Source organism: Chelonia mydas, chromosome 23, assembly GCF_015237465.2.
Source record: "Chelonia mydas isolate rCheMyd1 chromosome 23, rCheMyd1.pri.v2, whole genome shotgun sequence".
Taxonomy (NCBI): domain Eukaryota; kingdom Metazoa; phylum Chordata; order Testudines; family Cheloniidae; genus Chelonia; species Chelonia mydas.
In genome coordinates, this window is record NC_051263.2 from 9884817 (window position 1) to 9910205 (window position 25389).

At 56.7% G+C, this 25389-nt stretch overlaps 2 protein-coding genes and 1 long non-coding RNA gene across 5 annotated transcripts in view; all 3 read left to right on the top strand.

Annotated features, from left to right (window-relative positions):
• Positions 1-25389, top strand: part of LOC119564368 (immunoglobulin superfamily member 1-like) — an 80716-nt gene that overhangs the window by 30969 nt on the left and 24358 nt on the right. The gene's annotated exons all lie outside the window — the stretch shown is intronic.
• LOC119564369 (leukocyte immunoglobulin-like receptor subfamily A member 3) lies at positions 71-19980 on the top strand. Of its 2 annotated transcripts, none has more exons than XM_043534852.1 (5): positions 71-255; positions 400-435; positions 1516-1806; positions 2933-3006; positions 19687-19980. In XM_043534852.1, exons 1-5 carry the CDS (start codon positions 228-230, stop codon positions 19750-19752), a joined length of 495 nt encoding a protein of 164 aa, XP_043390787.1. In that variant the 5' UTR covers positions 71-227; the 3' UTR covers positions 19753-19980. The 2 variants fall into 2 exon arrangements, with proteins under 2 accessions (XP_043390787.1, XP_043390788.1); XM_043534853.1 differs by lacking the exon at positions 19687-19980 and adding an exon at positions 4151-4288.
• LOC122463682 lies at positions 15090-19281 on the top strand. Its single transcript, XR_006287269.1, has 3 exons — positions 15090-15194; positions 16531-16634; positions 17817-19281. It is a non-coding gene; the product is annotated as an uncharacterized LOC122463682 (long non-coding RNA).

Here is a 25389-nt window from a genome sequence, read left to right on the forward strand (position 1 = left end):
GCTGGACGTGGCAGGGAGCTTGCTTTGCTCTGACCGTGGTAGATTTGGGCAGGAGATTGCAGAGAAACCATCTGATGGGGAAGAAAGGGGCCGAGCACATCACGAGCTTCCTGGGGCTGCAGCCCTTGGCGCTGTTCCTCATTCCGCTCACACTCGGGCCTCAGGTTGGTTGGATCTGGGCACTGGGGCGTTGGTGGCAGCGCTGAGGGGCCCCCCTCTGCCCCATCATGGTGTCTGCTCTCACCGTCCTCCTCGGTGAGTATCGGCCACAGCCAGGGTGTGTGGCCACGGTGGGGATCTGAGACCAGGGAGTGTGCCCATGGGGCACCGAGGGGCAGATCTGAGACCAGGGTCCAGTTGCTCTGGGATCTGGTCTCTAACAAGCTGTCTCCTCTCCAGGCTGCTGGCTGGCTGGGCGGAGCGGGGCGTTGGGACGTGAGTATCTGTGGGGAATGGGGAAGCTGGGGGAATTTCCACATTAAGGACGAGGGATGTGGGTGGGGGTGAGGGGCACCAGTCCCCCAAAGGGATGATCCTGTCAGACATGTGTTCTCCAGAGGTGGGGACTGAGACCTTGCCCTACTCATCACAGGGATGGGAACCTGTTGGAACAACTGGGGGATTTTGTTAACATGTTTTCTTTGGGTGCCTGTCCTGGGAGCAGCTTCCTGAAATGACCCATATTTAGACCAGAAACCCCCTGTCGCGGAGTTTGGGGGAGTCAGGGCCCTGCACCCCGCACTTCCTGCGATTCACTGTGACTCTCACCCAGCCAGTAAAACAGAAGGCTTATTACATGACAGGAACACTTTCTAAAACAGAGCTTGTAGGTACACAAAACAGGACCCCACAGTGGGGTCCTTCTTCGGGGGTGGGGAGCCTTTCAGTTTGGAGCCTTCTGGGCCTCCCCCCCACCGGCTCCAAACTGAAACTCCCTCCAGCCGCCTCCCACAGCCACACACCCCGATCCCTCCTCCAGCCTTGGTCCAGTTTCCCAGGCAGAAGGTGTCACCTGGACCCAACCCGCTCCTGGGCTCAGGTTATAAGGAGCTGGCCATCAAGTATCATCCCCCAGTGAAGTCACAGCCTGCTATCCCACCATCATCTAGTATCAATGCCGACAGTCAACGAGTAAAACTCCCACGCAACATTACCAGGTTAATATTCTCTACTCCCTACCCCGTCACACCTCGCAGGGTAGATCCCAATTCACCGCCTGAGTGCGATGGGGGCAGGGCTGGGTTCTGTTCTCAGCCCCCCGGGCTCAATCCGGAGTTACCCTGACTGCAGCAGGGGCCGGGCTGAATTGACCCTGGAGAACTAAAGGAATCAGAGACTGGAAATCTCCTTTCCCCCTGCTGTCTCTCCCAGGCTGTGAGTCCCGGGGCCGGGCCTGCACCGCAGGGACAGTCGGGGCTGGGGTGAAACGCTGGGGCGACAGACGGGCAGAGGATTGCTCCAGATGGACGCGGTTTGTGTCACCCCCACTTACTGCCTGTTTGTTTGTGAATCCAGAGGGGTCCCTCCCCAAACCCTCCATCTCCATCAGCCCCGGTGGGGTGATCCCCATAGGGGGAAACGTCACCATCCGGTTTTGGCATCAGCGCCTGGGCATGAGGTTCATCCTCTCCAAGGATGGAGATGGGAACCTTCCGACATACAGGGACCCTGCTAGTTATGTGGCTGAATTTCCCATCACCAGCGCCAGACGGGAACACGGGGGCAGCTACACCTGTTGTTATATCTACAGAACAGGACCAGCTGCCTTCTCGGAGCCCAGCGACCCTGTGCAGATCATTGTAGCAGGTGAGGGGCCCAGCCCAGCACCTCTGCTCCCAGCCCCACACCCAGCCAGGCCCCCAGGGGGTCTCTGTGAGCCCTGACCCCGCAGAGGGGACGCCCAGCCGGGGAGCGGGGACGGAGTCACTGGGGGGTTCCCCAGCCAGAGGGGAGCAGTAGCCCCTGGAGACTCGGGGCAGGGAGGCGACTTTAATGGTGCCCCTTGTGGGTAGGAGCCGTGAGTCGCTATTTAATCCCGTGATCCCCTCCGCTCTGTTCTCCAGGCCCCGCCCCAGGCAGTGCCCCGGCCGGAGCTGAATGAGGCAGGGGCTGCAGGGGAAGTGGTGGCTTGGTGGACACAGTGCTGGGCTGGGACCCAGGAGATCTGGCCCAGCTCCTGGCGCAGCCACAGACGCTGTGTGATGGGAGCACATCGCAGTTTCCAAAAGTGTCCTTCCTTGTGGGGGGGCCTCAATCTTGGGGGATCTGAGGCTGAGCGCCCACAAACCGAGACACCCCCAGATAGTGGAGACCTCTGCAAACACTGGCTTCAGTAGCGCTGGATCCCTTGTGTTGGGGGAGCATGAAGGGCCCCAGCCATGATCAAGGCCCCTTTGTGCCCAGCGCTGCATAAACACAGAGTGAAGAGACCGTCCCTGCCCCTGGGAGCTCACTAAGAAAAGTGAATCTGTCTGTGCCTCAGTTTCCAAACTGTAGAATGGGGATAAAGACCCCTCCCTGCCTCCCGGGGGCTGGGAAGGTGACTCTCTTCCTGTGTGGGGCTCAGCCCCCTGCCCCTCTTCCCCCACTTTGACGCTGCTCTCTCCACCGCCCTCCTCCTTCCAGGTGAGCCGTGCACCAGAGGTGGGGGTGAGTGGGGCAGGGCGGGGGAGGGGGAGCCGCGCTCAGGGGGGAAGGGGTGGGGGGCAGGGAGTGGGGCAGGGCGGGAGAGGGGGAGCCGGGGTAGGGTTGGGGGGCAGGGAGTGGGGCAGGGCGGGAGAGGGGGAGCTGCGCTTCGGGAGTGGGGGTGGGGGTGAGTGGGGAGGGCAGAGGAGGCGGAGCCACTCTCCAGGGGTGGGGGTGAGGGTGGTGGGGGTGAGGGGGGCAGGGAGTGGGGCAGGGCCCCTGCTCAGTGGCTCCACTGCTCCTCCAGGCTCCAGCAGCAGCTGCTCTTCCCGCCCCCTGGTGGCACAGGCCGGTCACTGCAGGAATCAGACTTCGGGTCCGGTCAGTGTCACTGCCAGGTTCCCTTTTCAGACAGACTTTCCTGCTGAAAACGACATGGGCAACCCCGGGCCCTGCGTGCCGGGCGCCAGCGACCAGCCCGGCATCCCCGCTCCCAGCCCCACCCCCAGCCGGACCCTCAGCAGCTTGGCACTCATGGGGCACTCAGAGCCAGGCTCTGCCCTGAGCCCAGCAGAGGGGACCCCCGGCCACGGAGTCACTGGGGGGTTCCCCGTCCAGGGGGAGCAGCAGCCCCTGGAGATTTGAGGCTAAGGGGGGATCCTGGCCCCCAGATGGCTGTTCCCACTCTGGGGACACACAGAGGAGTCGGGGCCCAGGGGTTTCTGAGCCGGCACTGCCCCCCCCCATGAATGACAGGATTGAAGCTGAGTTGCGGTTGGGGGGGGCAATCACTGTCACTGTTTCAGCCCATCCCCCCGCCCCGACAGATACTGGTTCAATTCCCTCAGGGGGAACTGACCCAACCCAGCCTGGAGTGACGCTGGCTCCCACCCACCCGGGCAGCTCGGGGCCAGGTACCGGGGCCGGGGGGGAATCACCATCAAACCAGCCCTGGAAGGCTCATGCTGCCCAAGGAGCTGCCCCCGGGGGTTGAGGCTGGTTGGGCGGGATGGGGGAAGTGACTCCTGGTGCATGAGCCCAGACACCAGGGGGCGGGAAAGCCCCTGCCCCTCCCTCCCCACCAGACCCCCAGCTCCTCTGGCACCTCCTGTCCTATAGGTTGCTGCCTGGAAGCGACTGGGGGATCCCCAGAGAGGACAGGATCTGGGAGTCCTGGCTTTGGGGTTGGGAGGAGCTGGGTGCCCAGGCGGGTCCTGGGGCTAGGGTTGCCAGGAGTCCGGTTTTTGACCTGAACACCCAGTTGCAAAGGGACCCTGGCAGGACAGTTAAAAGTCCAATTGGCGGCACCGCGGGGCTGGCAGGGTCCCTGGCTGCTGTGGCTCTGCACGGCTCTCGGGAAGCAGCCGGCATCTCCCTCCGGCTCCGAGGCTCAGGGTGACCACAGGAGCTCTGCGCACTGGCCAGACCTGCCGGACGGGTGAGTTGGCGGCTCCACTCCCGGGGCAGCACCAGCTGCTGATCTCCCGGTCCGAGCTACAGAGTGACTCTTCCCTTCCCCCTACAGCAGGCCCCCCGGGGCGCCCAGATTTCACCCAGGCCAACATCGCCCACCTGGCGCTGAGCGCCGCGGTCCTGCTCGTCCTGGGGCTGATCCTGGCCGAGGCCTATTACAGCCGCCCGAGGGGGGCGCCCTAAGTGACCGGAGCTGGACGCAGCACTCCCGGCCTGCCCAGCGCCTAGCAGAGTGGGACTCTCACCGCCCGGGACTCGCATGCTGCCCCTCTCTTAACGCAGCCTAAATCTGCCTTTGCTTTTGGTTTTGCAACGGCATCACATGGCTGCCTCATGCTGAGGGCGTGATCCACCACAACTCCCCGATCCGTCTCCGCCGTGCTGCTGCCAGGCCCGTTCGCCCCCACCCTGCCCTGCTGCGCTTGGTTTTTCTTCCCGACATGCAGCAACTCTGTCGGCTTTGGAACAGTTCGGTGACGGGGTGCTCCACGCAGCTGGCGCCTCCTGCTGGCCGTTCTGGGGAACGGCTCGACGCCCCTTCCCGTGGCTGCCTGCCGTCCCTCCGCCTCTCTCTCTCTCTTGCTCCAGCAGCTTCTGCTGCCTCAGCCCTGCGGCCAGGTCACGGCGCCCGTTCAAAGTCTCCCTCCGCACCGGCGGCCTCAGGCAGACTCCCCTTCTCTGCCCAGCGAGAGCCACTCCCCCAGGGGCTGGCAGCGCCAGGCCGCAGCCGGCTGCTCTGGCCGCACGGCAGCCTCTGGGGGGCAAAAGGCGGAACTGCAGCACTTAGAATCATAGAATACCTCGCTTGGAAGGGACCTCAGGAGGTATCTAGTACAACACCCTGCTCAAAGCAGGACAAATCCCCAATTTTTTTTTGCCTCAGATCCCAAATGGTCCCCTCAAGGATTGAACTCACAACCCTGGGCTTAGCAGACCAAAGCTCAAACCACTGAGCTATCCCTCCCCCCACTTCTTGGCCAGAATATATTTTATGTGGGAAAAATCAAGATTATGTGGGACAGATTAACTCTGCACATTCGCAGAAGCACAAAATTCTTCTCCTGGGAATAAAGAATGGTGAATGGTTCCAACACTGATGTGACAGGTTGCCCCCCACTCTGGGGATGCCACCTGATGTACTGGGGTACCACAGAGCCCACCCATTCCACCCGCCTGGGCTCCCCCACCCTTTCCTGCAGAGCCAGGCCCTCAAGTCTTCTCCAGCACATACACACACAGGTAGGGACACACCCAGCTGCAGAAAGACACCGAAACAAGCCCTTCATGGGAAAGCTTTCAGCTAAGGAATTGACCTGCACTCTGTCACAGAGTCCCCAGGTGATGCTCTGGACCTGCTCCCTACGAAGCCAGGCAGGACTCTGGGGAAGTCTCCTCTCTGGGAGCAGCCTGTCTGCAGGACCCACAGCTCACACAACTTCCACCTTCCTGGGTCTGACCTCAGAGCATTCAGCATCCTCTGCCCCTCCGTGTGCTTCCCACAGACAGTCCACCCAAGCGGGCCCCTGGGGAAGCCAGAGGGTCCTGCCCCGCAACTTCGCAGCCAGACATGACTCTCAGCCAGCCAGTAAAACAGAAAGTTTATTAGACAACAGGAACCTGGTCTAACACAGAGCTTGTAGGTGCAGAGAATAGGACCCCTCAGCTGGGTCCATTTTGGGGGGCCGTGAGCCAAACAACCATGTCTGCACTTCACTCCATGTCCCCAGCCAGCCCCAAACTGAAACTCTCTCCCACCCCTCCCCCCGGGCTTTGTCCCTTTCCTGGGCCAGGAGGGCACCTGAGTCCTTTGTTCTCCAACCCTTTAGCTCTCACCTTGCAGGGGGGAAGGGCCAGGCCATCAGTTGCCAGGAAACAGGGTGTCGGCCATTCTCTGTGTCCAGACCCGTGCACACACCTGCCCTCTAGGGCTCTGCAATGATCATACACCTTTATTCCACCACCTAGATACTTAAGAACTGCCTAGGGGAAACTGAGGCACCCCCACACTATTCAGAGGAACCATTAAGAACAGTCCCGCTTCATTACATCTCTCCCCCCTTCGAGACTGAACTGAGCGGGGTCACTTTAGCCGGTGACCTGGGGAAGTTCGAAGCCACCAATGTTCCCATGGATGCCCCAGCATCTCTCCCTTTCCTTGGTGGTAGTTACACCAAGTCCTTCCAGTTTCACGCCCTGCCTTAGGTCAGGGTTGGTCGATAGCACTCGCATGCCGCATATGGGAAGGTTTATGGAGCCCGTGCCCTTTTGCCACCCCAAAATCCCCAGGGGTCAAACTGGGATCGGGTTTTCTCCCAGCGCTCCAGTCTGGAGGGCTGCAATTCGGGCTCTCTTGGTTAAGAGCCCCTATCTTGACCTGGGCCACATACTGTTCACTTACAGAACTAGCATGGAGACATTCCTCTCTCAACAACCTTGTCTCCCCAACAAGTGGGCCAAACACAGCCACTTGGTTAGAGGACTGTTTAACTTTCTTAACAGCTTTCACTCCATCTGAGACCTTCTCAAAGCTATCCACACTGGATCCTTCAACAGGAAAGTCAGTGGGTTCATTCACAAAAGAAAATTTCTGGCTGTTAGGAACTGAAACTTTCTTGATTGACTTTCACACCCTTCAGTTGCAGTAAACTGCTTGCAAAGACTCCATGAGGATTCCTTTCCCTAGGGCTTTTCTATGCAACAATTCACCCTTCACAGAAATTCTGCCCTTACCCTCTTTACCTAGGGCTTGCTCTAGAGGGACACTTTCCTGAGCAACAACAGACTCTTTCTGGGTCTCACATCCAGAATTACCTCTGGCCCATCTGGCAGATTCCTGCACAATCCCCTTTCACCCAAACTGACAGACTTCCTAGATAAAAGGTCAGAAGCCTTCTCCTTCCCTTTGCCACACACAAGTTCAGGAATCTTTTCCTTCTTGCTGCAGGTTTCCACACCCTCAGTAGGTAACACAATCACATCACCTTCATGCTCTCCTTGTGCCCTGGCTAGGATCTCACCCTGATTAGACAGAGTTGCTACACCCTTTCCCAACAATACACTAGCTATGGGCAAAATACAAGCACCAGAATTGTCTGCGCTCTGGGATTTTACATAGACACTAACTGGATGTGACCTAGTTACAGGGCCATTCTCCCGAGCAGACACAAAGTTATGCATCTGATGAAGTGAGCTGTAGCTCACTAAAGGTTATGTTCAAATAAATTTGTTAGTCTCTAAGGTGCCACAAGTATTCCTTTTCTTTTTGCGAATACAGACTAACATGGCTGCTACTCTGAAACTTAGGATCATTCCCTTCCTGGGCTTTAGCTGAATCCAAAACCAACTCTGAGACAACTGCACTACCCTCAGCCATCACAGGCTGAAAGGCCCCTTCTGTCTGCTCCACAGACAAAGAGCTGGAGTCACATTCTCCTTTCCCAGACACACAGCTTGGGATCTCATTCCCCTTGTCCCAGCACACAAGGCTGGTCATGGACAACTGCTTGGAGATCAGGGTAGCTCCCTCCATAGGCAAGTCAATACCCCTGAGAGACACAGGCACGTTTCCTTCCCTGTCACAATTCTCCACCCAGGTAATAGGTAAGGTCCAGGGACACTTATCTTCCACTCTCCTAGCCTTCCCATCCTGCTGACTAGACACAGCCATCAGCTCACAAGGCTGCCTAGGCTCATCCGAACTTTCCTTACCAAGCACCTTGCCACTCCCAAGAGATACCCTGCCCTGCCAGTGTCTCCCCCCACTCAGCTGAGGTCTCAGCTCCCACTGTGCTCAGCGCTGCCCTTGCTGTCCCAGTGGGGGTAGGGCAGCGACCTCGCTGCTTTCCTCACTGCATCAGAGCCAGCGTGAGCCCCCTCTCCAGTGTGCAAGCGGGCAGGGAGCATCTCTCTGTCCCACCCAGCTGCAGGGGTCTGGTTACAGGCTGGCAGGTAGCCCAAGCCTAGCAGCTCCTCCCTGCTGCCAGCCAGGTCATCTGCATTTTCACTGACCATTTCCCTCTCCCCCGATTAGTTCCCTGGATTCAAATTCAAACCCTGGGCAGTACAGGAGCAGGGCCTGGATCCTGTCCGAAAGAGTCACAGTCACTCCCCAACAGGGTCTCACAGCTGATATCCTGGAGAACCCCAACGACCAGCCAGCCCCACCCCTACTGGGTCTGCAGAGGGATCTGGACCATAGGGAGGGTGAGGGGCTTCACCCCTGGGACCCTCACCCAGCTCACACAGCCCCTCAGCATCTGAGGCTGCACCACCCAGGGCCTGACAACAGTTCTCTCTGTGCAGGCGGTGACTGGGGAACAGGAAAACGAAGGGGGATTGACGAGGACCAGGCGTGCTGAAGGCTCAGAGAGGAGCGGTTTAAGGGGGCGGTTAACCCATGGGAGTGTGTGACCAGCGAGAAGGACCGTGCAGTAATGGGGTCCCCCGGGGGACTGCGGTGAGCAGTCTCAGGGGCGGAGGAGCCTGCAGCTTGGACCTGGGAGAGAGAAGGACTTTTGCAGTAACAGAGTCCCCCGGGGGATTGCAGCGAGCAGTCTCAGGGGTGGAGGAGTCTGCCGCTCGACCCTGGCAAAGAGGTGGTGACCTCGAGAAGGGCTGGCACACGAGGGGTTCTCCCTGGAAACTGTGGGGAGCTGAGAGCACACAGGCCTGTGAGTCCACCACCCAGCACCAAACTGAAACCAACCCCCCCCGCAGCAGACTCCCTCCTGCAGCCTCTGTCCAGTTTCCCAGGCAGAGGTGTTACCTCCCCTGCCCGCTCCTGGCCCAGGTGACAGGCTCTCAGGTCTCCCATCCCCAGTGAAACTCCCCTGCCACATTCCCAGGGCAACACTCCCCCCTCCCTGCTACGTCACACCATGTGACCAAGCAATCTGGGAGAGGTCATGTGACCCTGCATGCCCCCCCCCCACATGTTGCCTCTACCTGGGTTGTGCCCCCAGCTCTGGCAGGGGAGTGGGGTCTAGTGGTTGTGGCGGGGGGAGAGGGGGTTAGGGAACAGGGTTCAGTGTGAGGGAGGATGGGGGGGTCTCTGGGTGTGTTGGGGACTCTCCCTGCAGGTGGGGGGATACGATATTTACAAGGGGATTTTCTGGGTCTTGAAGGCCCCGGCTCAGCAAGACCCCGTCTGTGAGTAACACACTGTCAAGGGGTCCCCGGGCGATGCTCTGGAACTGCTCCCCTTGAAGCCAGGCAGGACTCTGGGGAAGTCTCCTTTCTGTGAGCAGCCTGTCTGCAGGACACACAGCTCACCCGGCTTCCACTTTCCTGGGTCTGACCTCGGAGCATTCAGCCTCCTCTGCCCCTCCTTGCACTTCCCACAGCGAGTCCGCTCAGGCGGAGATCCTGGGGAAGCCAGAGGGTCCTGCCCCCCAACTCCGCAGTCAGGCGTGACTCTCAGCCAGGGACATGGGACATAGTCTAACACAGAGCTTGTAGGTGCAGAGAACAGGACCCCTCAGCCGGGTCCATTTTCAGGGGCAGTGAGCCAGACAACCCCATCTGCACTTCACTCCATGTCCCCAGCCAGCCCCAAACTGAAAGTCTCTCCAGCCCCCCCTTCTCTGGGCTTTGTCCCTTTCCTGGGCCAGGAGGGCTCCTGATTCCTTTGTTCTCCAACCCTTTAGCTCTCACCTTGCAGGGGGGAAGGGCCCAGGCCATCAATTGCCAGGAAACAGGGTGTCGGCCATTCTCTGTGTCCAGACCCCTGCACACACCTGCCCTCTAGGGCTCTGCAATGATCATAGACCCTTATCCCACCACCTAGATACTTAAGAACTGCCTAGGGGAAACCGAGGCACCCCCACAATATTCAGAGGAAACATTAAGAACAGTCACGTTTCATCACACACACGCAAGGGGGTACCAAGGTGAGGCTCTGGCGAGGGGTGCGTCTTATGGGGGCTCCACCCATATGGGGTGGGGCCTGATTCACAGCTGCTGCTGGTTGGGACTAAGGAGAAGGTCCCAGAGGTAGCTGGTGTAAGCTGAGCTTCTTGCCTCCCTCCCCACCTACTACTGTCCCAGCAGTAATCACCACGTGTAGGACACAGATGTGTAGGGTGTTCCCCTGAAGGCCACATCTACAGAAGCAAAGGAAGCAATGCACAGAAGCATGATTGTTAGTTCACACACAGCATGGAATCATGTCAGTAAAATGCACCTCTTGTAACATACCAATCGCTTTCTCTCAGACCCTTAGCAAAGCACACATCTCGGGGAGTTCAGCCTGGCTGTGTGGTGGGCATTCAAACTGGGGCAAAGAGTGTAGGTGATGTTTCAAGGGGAACAATGGTGGTGAGTAGGGAGAAGATTGTAAATTCTACCCCCATTTTCCACAGGCAGGAGTCACTGAAGCCAATATCTCACTCCCGAGGGTAAGCAAGGATGCCAGGATGCATCTCCTACATGCATGCGGCTTTAGACCCGCTGCCTATGCTGCTCACCTGTGTGCCGCTTTGGTTCCTGCACAAGTGATTGCCGAGTGGCGCGGGAAAGTTTCCCACAATGGGGGAAGGAGCAAAGCAGCTCTGCCCAGGAACCTTCGGCAGAGGATCGGCGAGTACCTCCAGGAAAGTTTCCTCGAGATCTCTCTGGAGGATTCCCATGAAATCTCGGTGTGCATCAACACACTGATCCGCCGCACTGCTTAGCTGCACAGGGGAACGTGGAGCACATGCAAACACAGCTAGTCTGGCGCATTTCTATCGCTTCACCCACTTCTACAGTATACAGAGCAAAGGACACCTGAACGTCACATAACAGAGCAGCATCAACTCAAAAAGATCACTTCCCAGGGGTCTCCTCTCCTGCATCTTGCTCACCGGAGATGTGCTGCTGGGATTGGCTAGAGAGTGGAGAAGAGTTCCTGACTGACCAGACGACCCTGCTGTAGGCCCCACATCATCCTCCAACTTCACCTCCTCGTCCACGACTTTGTCCTTGGGGTAAGGTCCACTGTCCGCTGCCTCCAGCCCGGCCGAAGTGTCCACAGGGCTCTTGGCAGTGGAGTGGGGTCGGTGCCGAGGATGGTGTCCAGCCCCGGAGTGATCGTTTGCCTCCCTTGTCTTCTGCTATTCCTGCCTCAGCTCCTTTATCTTCGCTCTGCGCCCACCGTGTCCCGAGCGTGGCCCTTATCACACAAGCCAGGAGAAATCGGCCCGTAGGTGTCGGAGTTCCTTCAGCTGGAGCGGAGCTGGGACCGGACGGCCTCCTCTCCCCATGCACTCAGCACATCTAACAGCTCCCCATCGCTCCCAGCGGGGGTTTTGCCACCTGGAGCCGCCAGGTCAGCCGGGAAGATGCGATGTGAGCTCTCCGCTGAGCAAACAGGAAGTGGAATTTCAAAAATCGCCGGGCCTTTAAAGGGGGAGGGGCGGATGGTTGTTTACCTGGGTGCCGGTCAGCGGAGTCCGAACTGCTGACCAGAGCGGTCAGGATGGGCATTATGGGCCACGTCCTGGAGGCCACTGACAGTGACACAACCAAGCATGGTGTGGTCACTGACACTTTGTCACTAAAAGCTCTACGCCTCTCCTCGAAGGGGTTTTACTTTGTCGGCGAAACAGGGGTATTTTCCTGGTGAAAGTGGCACTGTAGTGCATGCACCTCCCCTGTTTTGTCGACAAAAGCTGCCTTGAGCTTCAGCAGGGACCACGAGCGATAAAAAAACCTCCCTCGGGAACGTTTCTTCTGAAACATTTTACTCCAAACATTCGATTTTTCCTTTTGTCGCTAACAACAAAACCAGCACCCCGAGCCTGGCGCCCCCCAAGCCCAGCATCCCTGGCGGTCGCCTGCCCCTAAATCCGACCCTGGTGCTGGGCATCAGGGTTATGCAGAGTTTCACTATCTCTAGCAGAGAGAGCAAGCGAGAGCCGGCTCTGGGCAGACTTCCCCTTTCACAGCTTTATCTACTGTTCCTTTAACAACTCAGCATGTAAATGTATCCCTCCCTCCCCCTGTTACAGGGGCCGGAAACCACAACCCCTCCCCACCCCCCATCCCATCTCTGTCCCACGCCACTGGGCTAAAAACAGTATTTGCAGCGACTGTCCCTTAGAAGGTTTCAGAGTAACTGCCGTGTTAGTCTGTATTCGGAAAAAGAAAAGGAGTACTTGTGGCACCTTAGAGACTAACCAATTTATTTGAGCATAAGCTTTCGTGAGCTACAGCTCACTTCATCGGATGCATACTGTGGAAAGTGTAGAAGATCTTTTTATACACATAAAGCATGAAAAAATACCTCCTCCCACCCCACTCTCCTGCTGGTAATAGCTTATCTAAAGTGATCACTCTCCTTACAATGTGTATGATAATCAAGGTGGGCCATTTCCACCACAAATCCAGGGTTTAACAAGAACGTCTGGGGGGGGGGGTAGGAAAAAACAAGGGGAAATAGGTTACCTTGCATAATGACTTAGCCACTCCCAGTCTCTATTCAAGCCTAAGTTAATTGTAACCAATTTGCAAATGAATTCCAATTCAACAGTTTCTCGCTGGAGTCTGGATTTGAAGTTTTTTTGTTGTAATATCGCAACTTTCATGTCTGTAATCGCGTGACCAGAGAGATTGAAGTGTTCTCCGACTGGTGTATGAATGTTATAATTCTTGACATCTGATTTGTGTCCATTTATTCTTTTACGTAGAGACTGTCCAGTTTGACCAATGTACATGGCAGAGGGGCATTGCTGGCACATGATGGCATATATCACATTGGTGGATGTGCAGGTGAACGAGCCTCTGATAGTGTGGCTGATGTGATTAGGCCCTGTGATGGTGTCCCCTGAATAGATATGTGGGCACAGTTGGCAATGGGCTTTGTTGCAAGGATAGGTTCCTGGGTTAGTGGTTCTGTTGCGGTATGTGGTTGCTGGTGAGTATTTGCTTCAGATTGGGGGGCTGTCTGTAGGCAAGGACTGGCCTGTCTCCCAAGATTTGTGAGAGTGTTGGGTCATCCTTCAGGATAGGTTGTAGATCCTTAATAATGCGTTGGATGGGTTTTAGTTGGGGGCTGAAGGTGACGGCTAGTGGCGTTCTGTTATTTTCTTTGTTAGGCCTGTCCTGTAGTAGGTGACTTCTGGGAACTCTTCTGGCTCTGTCAATCTGTTTCTTCACTTCCACAGGCGGGTATTGTAGTTGTAAGAATGCTTGAAAGAGATCTTGTAGGTGTTTGTCTCTGTCTGAGGGGTTGGAGCAAATGCGGTTGTATCGCAGAGCTTGGCTGTAGACGATGGATCGTGTGGTGTGGTCAGGGTGAAAGCTGGAGGCATGTAGGTAGGAATAGTGGTCAGTAGGTTTCCGGTATAGGGTGGTGTTTATGTGACCATCGTTTATTAGCACTGTAGTGTCCAGGAAGTGGATCTCTTGTGTGGACTGGACCAGGCTGAGGTTGATGTTGGGATGGAAATTGTTGAAATCATGGTGGAATTCCTCAAGGGCTTCTTTTCCATGGGTCCAGATGATGAAGATGTCATCAATATAGCACAAGTAGAGTAGGGGCGTTAGGGGACGAGAGCTGAGGAAGCGTTGTTCTAAGTCAGCCATAAAAATGTTGGCATACTGTGGGGCCATGCGGGTACCCATAGCAGTGCCGCTGATCTGAAGGTATACATTGTCCCCAAATGTAAAATAGTTATGGCTAAGGACTAAGTCACAAAGTTCAGCCACCAGGTTAGCTGTGACATTATCGGAGATAGTGTTCTTGATGGCTTGTAGTCCATCTTTGTGTGGAATGTTGGTGTAGAGGGCTTCTACGTCCATAGTGGCCAGGATGGTGTTATCAGGAAGATCAGCGATGGATTGTAGTTTCCTCAGGAAGTCAGTGGTGTCTCGAAGGTAGCTGGGAGTGCTGGTAGCGTAGGGCCTGAGGAGGGAGTCTACATAGCCAGACAATCCTGCTGTCAGGGTGCCAATGCCTGAGATGATGGGGCGCCCAGAATTTCCAGGTTTATGGATCTTGGGTAGTAGATAGAATATCCCAGGTCGGGGTTCCAGGGGTGTGTCTGTGTGGATTTGATCTTGTGCTTTTTCAGGGAGTTTCTTGAGCAAATGCTGTAGTTTCTTTTGGTAACTCTCAGTGGGATCAGAGGGTAATGGCTTGTAGAAAGTGGTGTTGGAGAGCTGCCGAGCAGCCTCTTGTTCATATTCCGACCTATTCATGATGACAACAGCACCTCCTTTGTCAGCCTTTTTGATTATGATGTCAGAGTAGTTTCTGAGGCTGTGGATGGCATTGTGTTCTGCACGGCTGAGGTTATGGGGCCAGTGATGCTGCTTTTCCACAATTTCAGCCCGTGCACGTCGGCGGAAGCACTCTATGTAGAAGTCCTGTCTGTTGTTTCGACCTTCAGGAGGAGTCCACCTAGAATCCTTCTTTTTGTAGTGTTGGTAGGGAGGTCTCTGTGGATTAGTATGTTGTTCAGAGGTATGTTGGAAATATTCCTTGAGTCGGAGACGTCGAAAATAGGATTCTAGGTCACCACAGAACTGTATCATGCTCATGGGGGTGGAGGGGCAGAATGTTGGCCAGGCCCCTCCACCCTCATGCTCTAGGGCGGGCGCTGCACCCAGCCGGGTCAGGAAGGAACCTCTGTCCCACTCCACGGGAGAAGGTCGCTTCCTGGGGGGGACTGTGTGTGCGGGGTAGGAGCCCTCCTCTGCTCTGAGCTGCTGCTCCAGGGAGGCTAGACGGGCCTGTTGGAAAAGCTCAGGGCAGCCTGGACGCCTCTTGACACCTCCTGAGACTGCCCCGTTCCCAGCTTGTCCCCAGACTGGGCAGCTCCCATGTGGGGCTGGGTTGTGATGGGGGCTGCAGGAAGGGATGTGGTTTGCTGGGGATTGCAGGGAGCTGGCTTTGCTCTGACAGCGGGCTGGAGATTGCAGAGAAACCATCTGATGGGAAGAAAGGGGCCGAACGCTTCTCAGGCTTCCTGGGGCTGCAGCTCCCAGAGCAGTTCCTCATTCCGCTCACACTCGGGCCTCAGGCTGGGTGGAGCTGGGCACCAGGGTGTTGGTGGCAGCGCTGAGGGGCCCCCACTGCCCCGTCATGGCATCTACTCTCACCGTCCTCTTCCTCTGTGAGTATCCGAGACAACCAAGACGTTTGCCCATTGGGGGATCTGAGAGCAGGGCGTGTGTCCATTGGGGGGCAGATGTCAATCCAGGGTATAGGATCCAGTTGTTCTGGGATCTGGTCCCTAACGACCTGTCTCCTTTCCAGGCTACTGGCTGGTCGGCCGGAGTGGGGTGTCGGGATGTGAGTATCTGTGGGGAATGGGGCAGCTGGGGGAATTTCCATGTTAAGGATGAGGGGCGTGGGTGAGGGGCGCAGGGATGATCCTGTGAGACCCCTGCTCCCCTCCACACCCAGAGGTGGGGACTGAGACCTCGTCCCACTCACTACATGGATGGGCACCACAAAGGGTGAATTCACAGGCATTCAAAGCTCTGCCCCCCAGGAAATACGGAGTGAAGGCACCATCCACCCCAGAACACCCCCGAAGTATGCCCAGGGAGCTGGCCGTAGCCCCGGGAACATTTCAGTCAGAGCAGGTCTGTAAGAAGGGGACCCGCAGAGGGACTGGAGCAAGGCACCGTTGTGTCTCACCCTCGGCTTGCTGCACACGCACCTGTCACTGCTTTGCTTTTGGGTCAGGCTTAGCCCGACCCGGCGTTGGGAACGTCCCCTGAACGGCTTTGGAAATACCCCGTCCCCAAAGGGGCCCCCGGCACCGGGCAGAGCAGAGCTAAATCCCCAGCGGCTGAGAGCGGTTCGGGACGGAGCAGAGCCGGAGTCTGGACCCCAGGAGTGGGCAGGAAAATGTTAGAACAACCGGGGGATTTTGCAAACGTGTTCTTTTGCGGAGTGGAGAGGGGGTGCTGTCCTGGGTGCCACTTGCTCAAAGGACCTGAATTTGGACCAGGAACCCTACAGGGTAGATCCCAATTCACCTCCTGAGTGCAGTGGGGGAAAGGCCAGATTCTGATCTCAGCCCCCCAGGGTCAATCCGGAGTCACCTCTGACTGCAGCGGGGGCAGGGCTGAATTGAGCCTGGGGAAGGAATCAGAGACAGGAAATCTCCTTCCCCCTGCTGTGTCTCTCCCCGGCTGTGAGCCAGGCGCCGGGCGGGGGGTAAAACGCTGGAGCGACAGATGGGCAGAGGATTGAATCAGACGGACGCGGTTTGTGTCACCCCCACTTACTGCCTGTTTGTTTGTGAATACAGAGGGGTCCTATCCCAAACCCTCCATCTCCGTCAGCCCCGGTGGAGTTATCCCTGTGGGGGGAAACATCACCATCTAGTGTTGGCATCAGCGCCTGGGCATGAGGTTCATCCTCTACAAGGATGGAGATGGGAACTATCTGACATACACAGACCCTGCTAGTTATGTGGCTGAATTTCCCATCCCCAGCGCCAGACGCGAAGACGGGGGCAGCTACACCTGTCGTTATAGCTACAGAACAGGATCAGCTGCCTTCTCGGAGCCCAGAGACCCTGTGCAGATCATTGTAGCAGGTGAGGGGCCCAGCCCGGCACCTCGGCTCCCAGCCCCACACACAGCCAGGCCCCCAGGGGGTCTCTGTGAGCCCTGACCCCGCAGAGGGGACGCCCGGCTGGGGAGCGGGGATGGAGTCACTGGGGGGTTCCCCAGCCAGCGGGGAGCAGCAGCCCCTGGAGACTTGGGGCAGGGAGGCGACTTTAACGCTGCCCCTTGTGGGTAGGAGCCATGAGTGGCTATTTAATCCCGTGATCCCCTCCCCTCTGTTCTTCTGGCCCCGCCCCAGGCAGTGCCCCGGCCGGAGCTGAATGAGGCAGGGGCTGCAGGAGAAGCGGTGGCTTGGAGGTCACGGCGCTGGGCAGGGACCCAGGAGATCTGGCCCAGCTCCTGGCGTGGCCACAGACGCTGTGTGATGGGAGCACATCGCAGTTTCCAAAAGTGTCCTCCTTGTGTGGGGGCCTCAATCTTGGGGGATCTCAGGCCGAGCGCCCAGAAACCGAGACACCCCCAGTTAGTGGAGACCTCTGGAAACACTGGCCTCAGTAGCGCTGGATCCCTTGTGTTGGGGGAGCATGTAGGGCCCCAGCCATGATCAAGGCCCCTTTGTGCCCAGCGCTGCATAAACACAGAGTGAAGAAAGAAAAGGAGAACTTGTGGCACCTTACAGACTAACCAATTTATCTGAGCATAAGCTATAGCTCACAAAAGCTTATGCTCAAATAAATTGGTTAGTCTCTAGTCCACAAGTCCTCCTTTTCTTTTTGCGAATACTAACATGGCTGCTACTCTGAAACAGAGTGAAGAGACACTCCCTGCCCCTGGGAGCTCACTAAGAAAAGTTAATCTGTCTGTGCCTCAGTTTCCCTCTCTGTAGAATGGGGATAAAGACCCCTCCCTGCCTCCCGGGGGGCTGGGAGGGTGACTCTCTTCCTGGGTGGGGCTCAGCCCCCTGCCCCTCTTCCCCCCCTTTGACGCTGCTCTCTCCACCGCCCTCCTCCTTCCAGGTGAGCCGTGCACCAGAGGTGGGGGTGAGTGGGGCAGGGCGGGGGAGAGGGAGCCGGGGTGGGGGAGGGGGGCAGGGAGTGGGGCAGGGCGGGAGAGGGGGAGCCACTCTCCAGGGGTGGGGGTGAGGGTAGTGGGGGTGAGGGGGGCAGGGAGTGGGGCAGGGCCCCTGCTCAGTGGCTCCACTGCTCCTCCAGGCTCCAGCAGCAGCTGCTCTTCCCGCCCCCTGGTGGCACAGGCCGGTCACTGCAGGAATCAGACCGGGTCCGGTCAGTGTCACTGCCAGGTTCCCTTTTCAGCCAGACTTTCCTGCTGAAAACGACCCCGGCAACCCCGGGCCCTGCGGTGCCGGGCGCCAGCGACCAGCCCGGCATCCCCGCTCCCAGCCCCACCCCCAGCCGGACCCTCGGCAGCTTGGCACTCACGGGGTGCTCAGAGCCCAGCAGAGGGGACCCCCGGCCACGGAGTCACTGGGGGGTTCCCCAGCCAGGGGGAGCAGCAGCCCCTGGAGATTTGAGGCTGAGGGGGGATCCTGGCCGCCAGATGGCTGTCCCCACTCTGGGGACACACAGAGGAGTCGGGGCCAAGGGGCTTCTGAGCCGGCACTGCCCCCCCCCCCCATGAATGACAGTGATGATTGAAGCTGAGTTGTGGGGGGGGGGGGCAATCACTGTCACTGTTTCAGCCCCTCCCCCCGACCCGACAGACACTGGTTAGATTCCCTCAGGGGGAATTGACCCAACCCAGTCTGGAGTGGCCCCGGCTCCCACCCACCCGGGCAGCTCGGGGCCAGGTACCGGGGTCGGGGGGGGGAATCACCATCAAACCAGCCCTGGAAGGCTCATGCTGCCCAAGGAGCCACCCCTGGGGGTTGAGGCTGGTTGGGTGGGATGGGGGAATTGACTCCTGGTGCATGAGCCCAGACAACAGGGGGCAGGGAAGCCCCTGCCCCTCCTTCCCCACCAGACCCCCAACTCCTCCGGCACCTCCTGTCCTATAGGTTGCTGCCTGGAAGCGACTGGGGGATCCCAAGAGAGGACAGGATCTGGGAGTCCTGGCTTTGGGGTTGGGAGGAGCTGGGTGCCCAGGCGGCTCCTGGGGCTAGGGTTGCCAGGAGTCCGGTTTTTGACCCGAACACCCGGTTGCAAAGGGACCCTGTTGGGACAGTTAAAAGTCCGGTTGGCGGCACCGCGGGGCTGGCAGGATCCCTGGCTGCTGTGGCTCTGCGCGGCTCTCGGGAAGCAGCCGGCATCTCCCTCCGGCTCCGAGGCGCAGGGTGGCCACAGGAGCTCTGCGCACTGGCCCCGCCCCAAGCGCCGTCTCTGCAGCTCCCATTGGCCAGGAAGCGCAGCCAATGGGAGCTGCAGGGGGCAGCACCTCTGGGCAGAGGCAGTGCGCAGAACCCCCTGGCTGCCCCTCCAGCTCCCAGACAGGCTGGTCACTTCCCGGGAGACGCCTGAGGTAAGCGCCACCTGAGGCCTGCCCCCCGAACCCCCTCCTATGCCCCAACTCAGGTGCACACCCTCTCAGGGTGCAAACCAAAAATTGTATTGTCTTGTGCTGCACAGAGAACTGTACTGTGTAAGCTAATTGAAATTTGCCTCCTCCCTCAATGTCGAGGAAGATATGCACAGCTTTGTCCCCCCACCCCCCAGTAATGAGTTCCACAAACTGGGTTTTGAGACAACAAAACAAGTTTATTAACTACAAAGGATAGATTCGAAGTGATTATAAGGGATAGCAAACAGATCAAAGGCAGATTACTGAGCAAATAAAACAAACATGCAAACTATAGTTTAATACACGATAGAAACTGGCTACAAGCAGTAATTTCTCACCCTCAATGTTGTTTTAAGCAGGTTGCAGAGTTTCTTGAAGACAAACTTGAAGCTCCAGGTATTCCTTTCACAGGCCAGACACCTTCTAGCCTGGGTTTAGTCCTTTCTTCACCAGATCAGTTTTAGGTGTTTTCAGCAGGGCAGGGATTCAGTGAAGAACCAACCCTGATTATCTCACTCCCCAGCCTTAAATAGGATTTACATAAGACGGGAATTCTTTGTTTCCCAGTTTGATCCCCACCTCCTACAAGTGGAAAACTACTATCAATCCAAGATGGAGTCCAGTACCAGGTGACATGATCACATGACCCTGCCGTGTCAAAGCAGCCATGAGTCAAAGGTGGTTTGGAGCATCCCAGGAAATGTCTGAGGAAGGTGGGAGATTAGCATCTTCAAAATCCTATTGTTCCTCCTAATGGTTCATTGACCAACCAGCCAGACTCATGGCGTTTTGTGTGTGGGCGTTCCTCAGGTGCAAACATTTTTGTAATTGGTACATTAAAGTTAGGAATATTGACTGATACAGAAATGATCCATGCATACAAACAGGATAATCACATTCAGTAAATCATAACCTTTCCAATGATATCTTACATGACCCATCTTGCATAAAATACAACTTAGTAATGCCATATTCCTATCAAAAGCAGATCCCTATGAAGAATATGAAGTGCCACAACTGGGTCAGTGGGGATCCTACCCAAACACACCAGCCTGTGCTCCGGCGACAAAACTGGACGAAAGTCTGGTGTCCCTGGGCTACTTCCTACCACAGTCTGGGGGGCGGGGGGGGGGTTCCGCAGTCCAGGGGTCCTTTGTCTCCATGGGGTACACTACGGACGACAGTCCTGGCACCATGTCTCCATTGTTGGTTTCCCGCGGGGGCAGGGCAGGGCAGGGCAGGGCAGGGCACAGAGTCAGCTCTGCATTCAGCAGCAGGCTGGAGACATCTGCCTCCTTCCCCTTCAGGGCCCTCCCTTTATACTTCCTGCCGCGACCCGGTACTTCTGGGAAGGGGCCGGGGCACATTTGGCTCCACCCACCAGGGGGGAACATAGTGGTCCCTTGCTCTCAGGTCCAGAGGGAGGCCGCTCTGCTCACTACACCCCGATTATGTGTGGAGCCTTCATTTTATCCTCCGTTTCTCAGTGTATTATGTGATGGTATGGCCAATGGATGTGCTATTTCCTATACAATCAACGGATGCTCCATACACTGGAGTTGCAGGATTAGTGCAGTATAGGACTGAGACCTGTACGATTTTAGCTTTGCCAGACTAGGCCAGAGGCTTTAGATGATTGAGTGACCTAGCAATAACAGCTAAGACCAAAGGTTACTGCATAAGATGTGCCAACAGGTGAGGTTATGGAAAAATGTCTCTCCTGACTGCAGGGTACCTGCCATGCGTAGCTGTGTGTGAGACAAAAAGGAACTACAAATAACCTAAGAAAAATGGGGCAGACCAATAAGCATGGGGCGTGGAAGTGCAGCTAAGGAAAAGCGGGATGACGCCTTGTGACGAAGCAGGGGATTTTCTTAGTGTTGTGCATGAGTACGGTGCGTGCCTCAGTTTCCCCTGTGTGCGGCGTGTGTAATGAGGTGGTGGGAGAGGGGGTTTGCTGGTGCAGAGGGCCGGGTGTGACCTCGCCTAGCAGCCTGGACCCCGGACAATGGCCTGGACATGATAGAACTTATCAACCGGTGACCTGGTGGCCCAGCCTGTGTTGGGAGCCGGCCAGTTCTGGCCAGTGGGAGGACAAAGGACTGAAGAGAGAGGGCTCCAGCTATCTGTTTTCCCAGAAGGAAGACAAAGGGTGGAGGTGGGGCTGTGGGGAAGGTGATATAGGGGGGTCAGCTGGAAGGAAGTCACTTCTGGACTGGGGACAAAGAGGGGTCTGGCTGCACCTGGACTGGGACAGACCCACCTGGACTGGGACAGACAAGCTGGATGGAGCTGAGACTGGCCAGGCCCGAACCCCTGACAACTGCCTGGGCCTTGTCCAAACATTTAATAAACCCTCCTGTTTTACGCCGGCTGAGAGTCCCTGTGGGAGGCTCACGGTGAGAGCCAGGCGGGCTGGAGGCTCTGAGAGGTGCAGTTCCAGGAGACGGTGGAACCCAGGGCTTAGCCCCAAGAGAGAGTGAACCCCGAGAAAGGCTGTCAGAAGGAGGGGAGTTCCTCCCGGGATCCTACAGAGCCGAGAGAGCTTGCAGGGGCCTGAGAGTCGGTGACACACCTTCATGCATAAACGGTGAGGTGGCAAAATTTGCAGATGATACAAAACTATTCAAGTTAGTTAAGTCGCAGGCAGACTGCCAAGAGCTACAAAGGGATCTCCCGAAAGTGGGTGACTGGGCAACAAACTGGCAGATGAAATTCAATGTTGATCAATGCAAAGTGATGCACGTTGGAAAGCATGATCCCAGCTCTACATATACAGCGATGAGGCCTCAATTAGCTGTTACCAGGCAAGAGAGAGATCTGGGAGTCAGTGTGAAGAGTTCTCTGAAAACTTCCACTCAATGTGCAGCGACAGTCAAAAAAGCCAGCAGAAGGTTGGGCATCGTGAAGAAAGGGATAGATGATAAGACAGAAAATATCATATCGCCTCTCTATAAATCCATGGTACGCCCACACCTTGAATACTGCGTGCAGATGTGGTCGCTCCATCTCAAAAAAGATAGACTGGAATTGGAAAAGGTTCAGAAAACGGCAACAAAAATTATCAGGGGTCTGGAATGGCTTCTGTATGAGGAGAAATTGAAACTTTTCAGCTTGGAAAAGAGACAACTAACGGGGGATCAGGTCGGGGTCTATAAAATCATGACTGGTGTGGAGGAAGTAAAGAAGGAAGTGTTGTTTACTCCTTCTCATGAAACAAGAACCAATGAAATTAATAGTCAGCAGGTTTAAAACAAACAAGAGGAAGTATTTCTTCACCCAACGCACAGTCAGCCTGTGGAACTCCTTGCCACAGGATGTTGTGAAAGCCAAGGTTATAACAGGTTTCAAAAAAGAACGAGATAAGTTCATGGAGGTTACGTCCATCAATGGCTATTAGCCAGGATGGGCAGGGATGGTGTCCCGAGCCTCTGTTTGCTGGGAGGACGACAGAAGATGGATCACTTGATGGTTCCCTGTTCTGTTCATTCCTTCCTTCCTTCCGTCCTAGGGGTGACAGTGGACGAGAAGCTGGATATGAGTCAGCAGTGTGCCCTTGTTGCCAAGAAGGCCAATGGCATTTTGGGATGTATAAGTAGGGGCATAGCGAGCAGATCGAGGGACGTGATCGTTCCCCTCTATTCGACACTGGTGAGGCCTCATCTGGAGTACTGTGTCCAGTTTTGGGCCCCACACTACAAGAAGGATGTGGATAAATTGGAGAGAGTCCAGCGAAGGGCAACAAAAATGATTAGGGGTCTAGAGCACATGACTTATGAGGAGAGGCTGAGGGAGCTGGGATTGTTTAGTCTGCAGAAGAGAAGAATGAGGGGGGATTTGATAGCTGCTTTCAACTACCTGAAAGGGGGTTCCAGAGAGGATGGCTCTAGACTGTTCTCAATGGTAGCAGATGACAGAACGAGGAGTAATGGTCTCAAGTTGCAATGGGGGAGGTTTAGATTGGATATTAGGAAAAACTTTTTCACTAAGAGGGTGGTGAAACACTGGAATGCGTTACCTAGGGAGGGGGTAGAATCTCCTTCCTTAGAGGTTTTTAAGGTCAGGCTTGACAAAGCCCTGGCTGGGATGATTTAACTGGGAATTGGTCCTGCTTCGAGCAGGGGGTTGGACTAGATGACCTTCTGGGGTCCCTTCCAACCCTGATATTCTATGATTCTATGATTCTATGATTCTGGGGCACCTGGCACTGGCCAATGTCGCAGACAGGATACTGGGCTAGATGGCCCTTCGGTCTGACCCAGTGTGGCCGTTCTTATGTGTTAGGTGTAGTCAGAGCTACAATATCAAAGAGGGAAGACCCAAGGGAAAGCCCAGCAGGAACCATCCCGCTAGCGACGCTTGTCTACTGAGAGGCCCATCGGAGCCGAGAACACCGGGGAGGATGTGAAGAAGGCCACGGCTGTAATTGTTGCACAGGGTTTTGTAGGATTTCTCTCTGCAGGACTTTACTTAGCACTGGGGCCGGCACTGACGGCCAGGGAAGAGCCCCCTAGTGACCTCTGCCCCCATTCCCTGCAGCACAGCGCCCCCAACAAGTGCACTGGGGTATCAGGGCCAGCAGTGATGGCCAGGGGAGAACGCCCCTCTACTGAGCCCATTCCCCTGCAGCATAGCACCCCCTAGTGCAGCAGGGGTATTGAGGCCAGTCATGGACTCCCAGGGGGTGCCCACTCTTGGCCCCATGCGGTCCCTGGGGGGAACCCCCTTCAGTGCGACAGCCCTTCTCGGGGGTCCACTCTCTCTGTGGGGTAAGGCCCCTCCACCTCCTGGAACTGCACCTCTCTGAGCCTTAGCACGCCTGTCTCTGCTGTGGGTCCCCGCAGGGAGTCCACTCGGTCTGGAGCCCCGGGGCCTCCACTCCCAGAGGGAATAACGCCCCCCTGATCTCTAGCCCGGAGCGACTCTCAGCCAGCGTAACACAGGAGGGTTTATTGAGCTTCTGAACCCAGCACAGGAAACTCTCCGGGCCTCAGGCCTGGCCTCCCTCAGCACAGCACATCCCAGTCTCCCCTGCATCCAGGTGGGCTCTGCCTGCTCCCTCTATCCAGCCCCGAGCCCCCCTGCTTCATAGCTGGGCATCTGATCTCACCGGCCCCAAGCCCCCCTCTGTCCATTGTCTTCTCTCCAGGTAAACAGGGTCACCTGGGCCCCCTCTCCCCTCTTCTGTCCTCTGGCCCCTCTGGCTGGAACCGGCTGGTCCGGTTACCAGGATCCTCTCTCCTCAGCCCATTGTCCTCCCATTGGCCAAACCCAGCAGTAACTCCTGAGCTGGGCCTCCTGGTCACCAATCGCTGGGGTCTCCATTCTCCAAGCCATTGGCCGGCGTCCCAAGTTCCCTCGCAGGTCCCCTGTACCAACCAACTCCCTCTCCCATCACCTCGTTAAACCAGTAACATCCAGGGAAACTGAGTCCCAGGGCCTCTGCATGCAAACCATTGAAAAACAAGGAGAAAACAAGAAAATCCCCCAACTTGGTCACACTTGGATGTGCTGTGCTGAGGGAGGCCAGGCCTGAGGATTCGGACGGGTTTGGGGCTGTGTTTCCCATCACCAACGTGCACCAGGAGAACGGCGGGAGCTACAGCTGCTCCTATCACAGCAGATCAGAGCCGTTCGCCGTGTCGTCCCCCAGCGACCCCGTGGAGCTGGTGGTGAGAGGTGAGGGGCTCGGTTCGGCATCCCCATTCCCAGCCCCAAGCCCAGCCAGACCCTCACAGGGGCTCGGTGCCAATGGGACCCTCAGAGCCAGGCTCTGCCCTGAGCCCTGAGCCCTGACCCCGCAGAGGGGACACCTGGCCGGGGAGCAGGGACGGAGTCACTGGGGGTAGCACAGAATCAAAGAATCATAGAAGATCAGGGTTCGAAGAGACCTCAGGAGGTTCCAGTCGAATCCCCTGTTCAAAGCACGACCAACCCCAACTAAATCATCCCAGCCAGGGCTTTGTCAAGCCGAGCCTTAAAAACCTCTAAGAATGGAGATTCCACAACCTCCCTAGGGAACCCATTCCAGTGCTTCACCACCCTCCCAGTAAAATTGTTTTTCCTAATATCCAATGTAGACCTCCCCGATGGCAACTTGAGACCATCGCTCCTTTTTTTGTCATCTGCCCCCACTGAGAACAGCCCAACTCCATCCTCTTTGGAGCCCCCCTTCAGGGAGTTGAAGGCTGCTATCAAATCCTCCCTTGCTCTTCTCTTGTGCAGCTGGAGGCCGGGGCTGGGTGGGTGCCCGGGTCTGGCTCTCACAGC

Coding starts and splice junctions, on each gene's coding strand:
- LOC119564369 (XM_043534852.1), top strand. CDS start 228: ATGGTGTCTGCTCTCACCGTCCTCCTCG. Junction 1,807..2,932: donor TGTGCAGATCATTGTAGCAG/GTGAGGGGCCCA, acceptor CTGCTCCTCCAG/GCTCCAGCAGCAGCTGCTCT. Junction 3,007..19,686: donor GGAATCAGACTTCGGGTCCG/GTCAGTGTCACT, acceptor TTTGTTTCCCAG/TTTGATCCCCACCTCCTACA.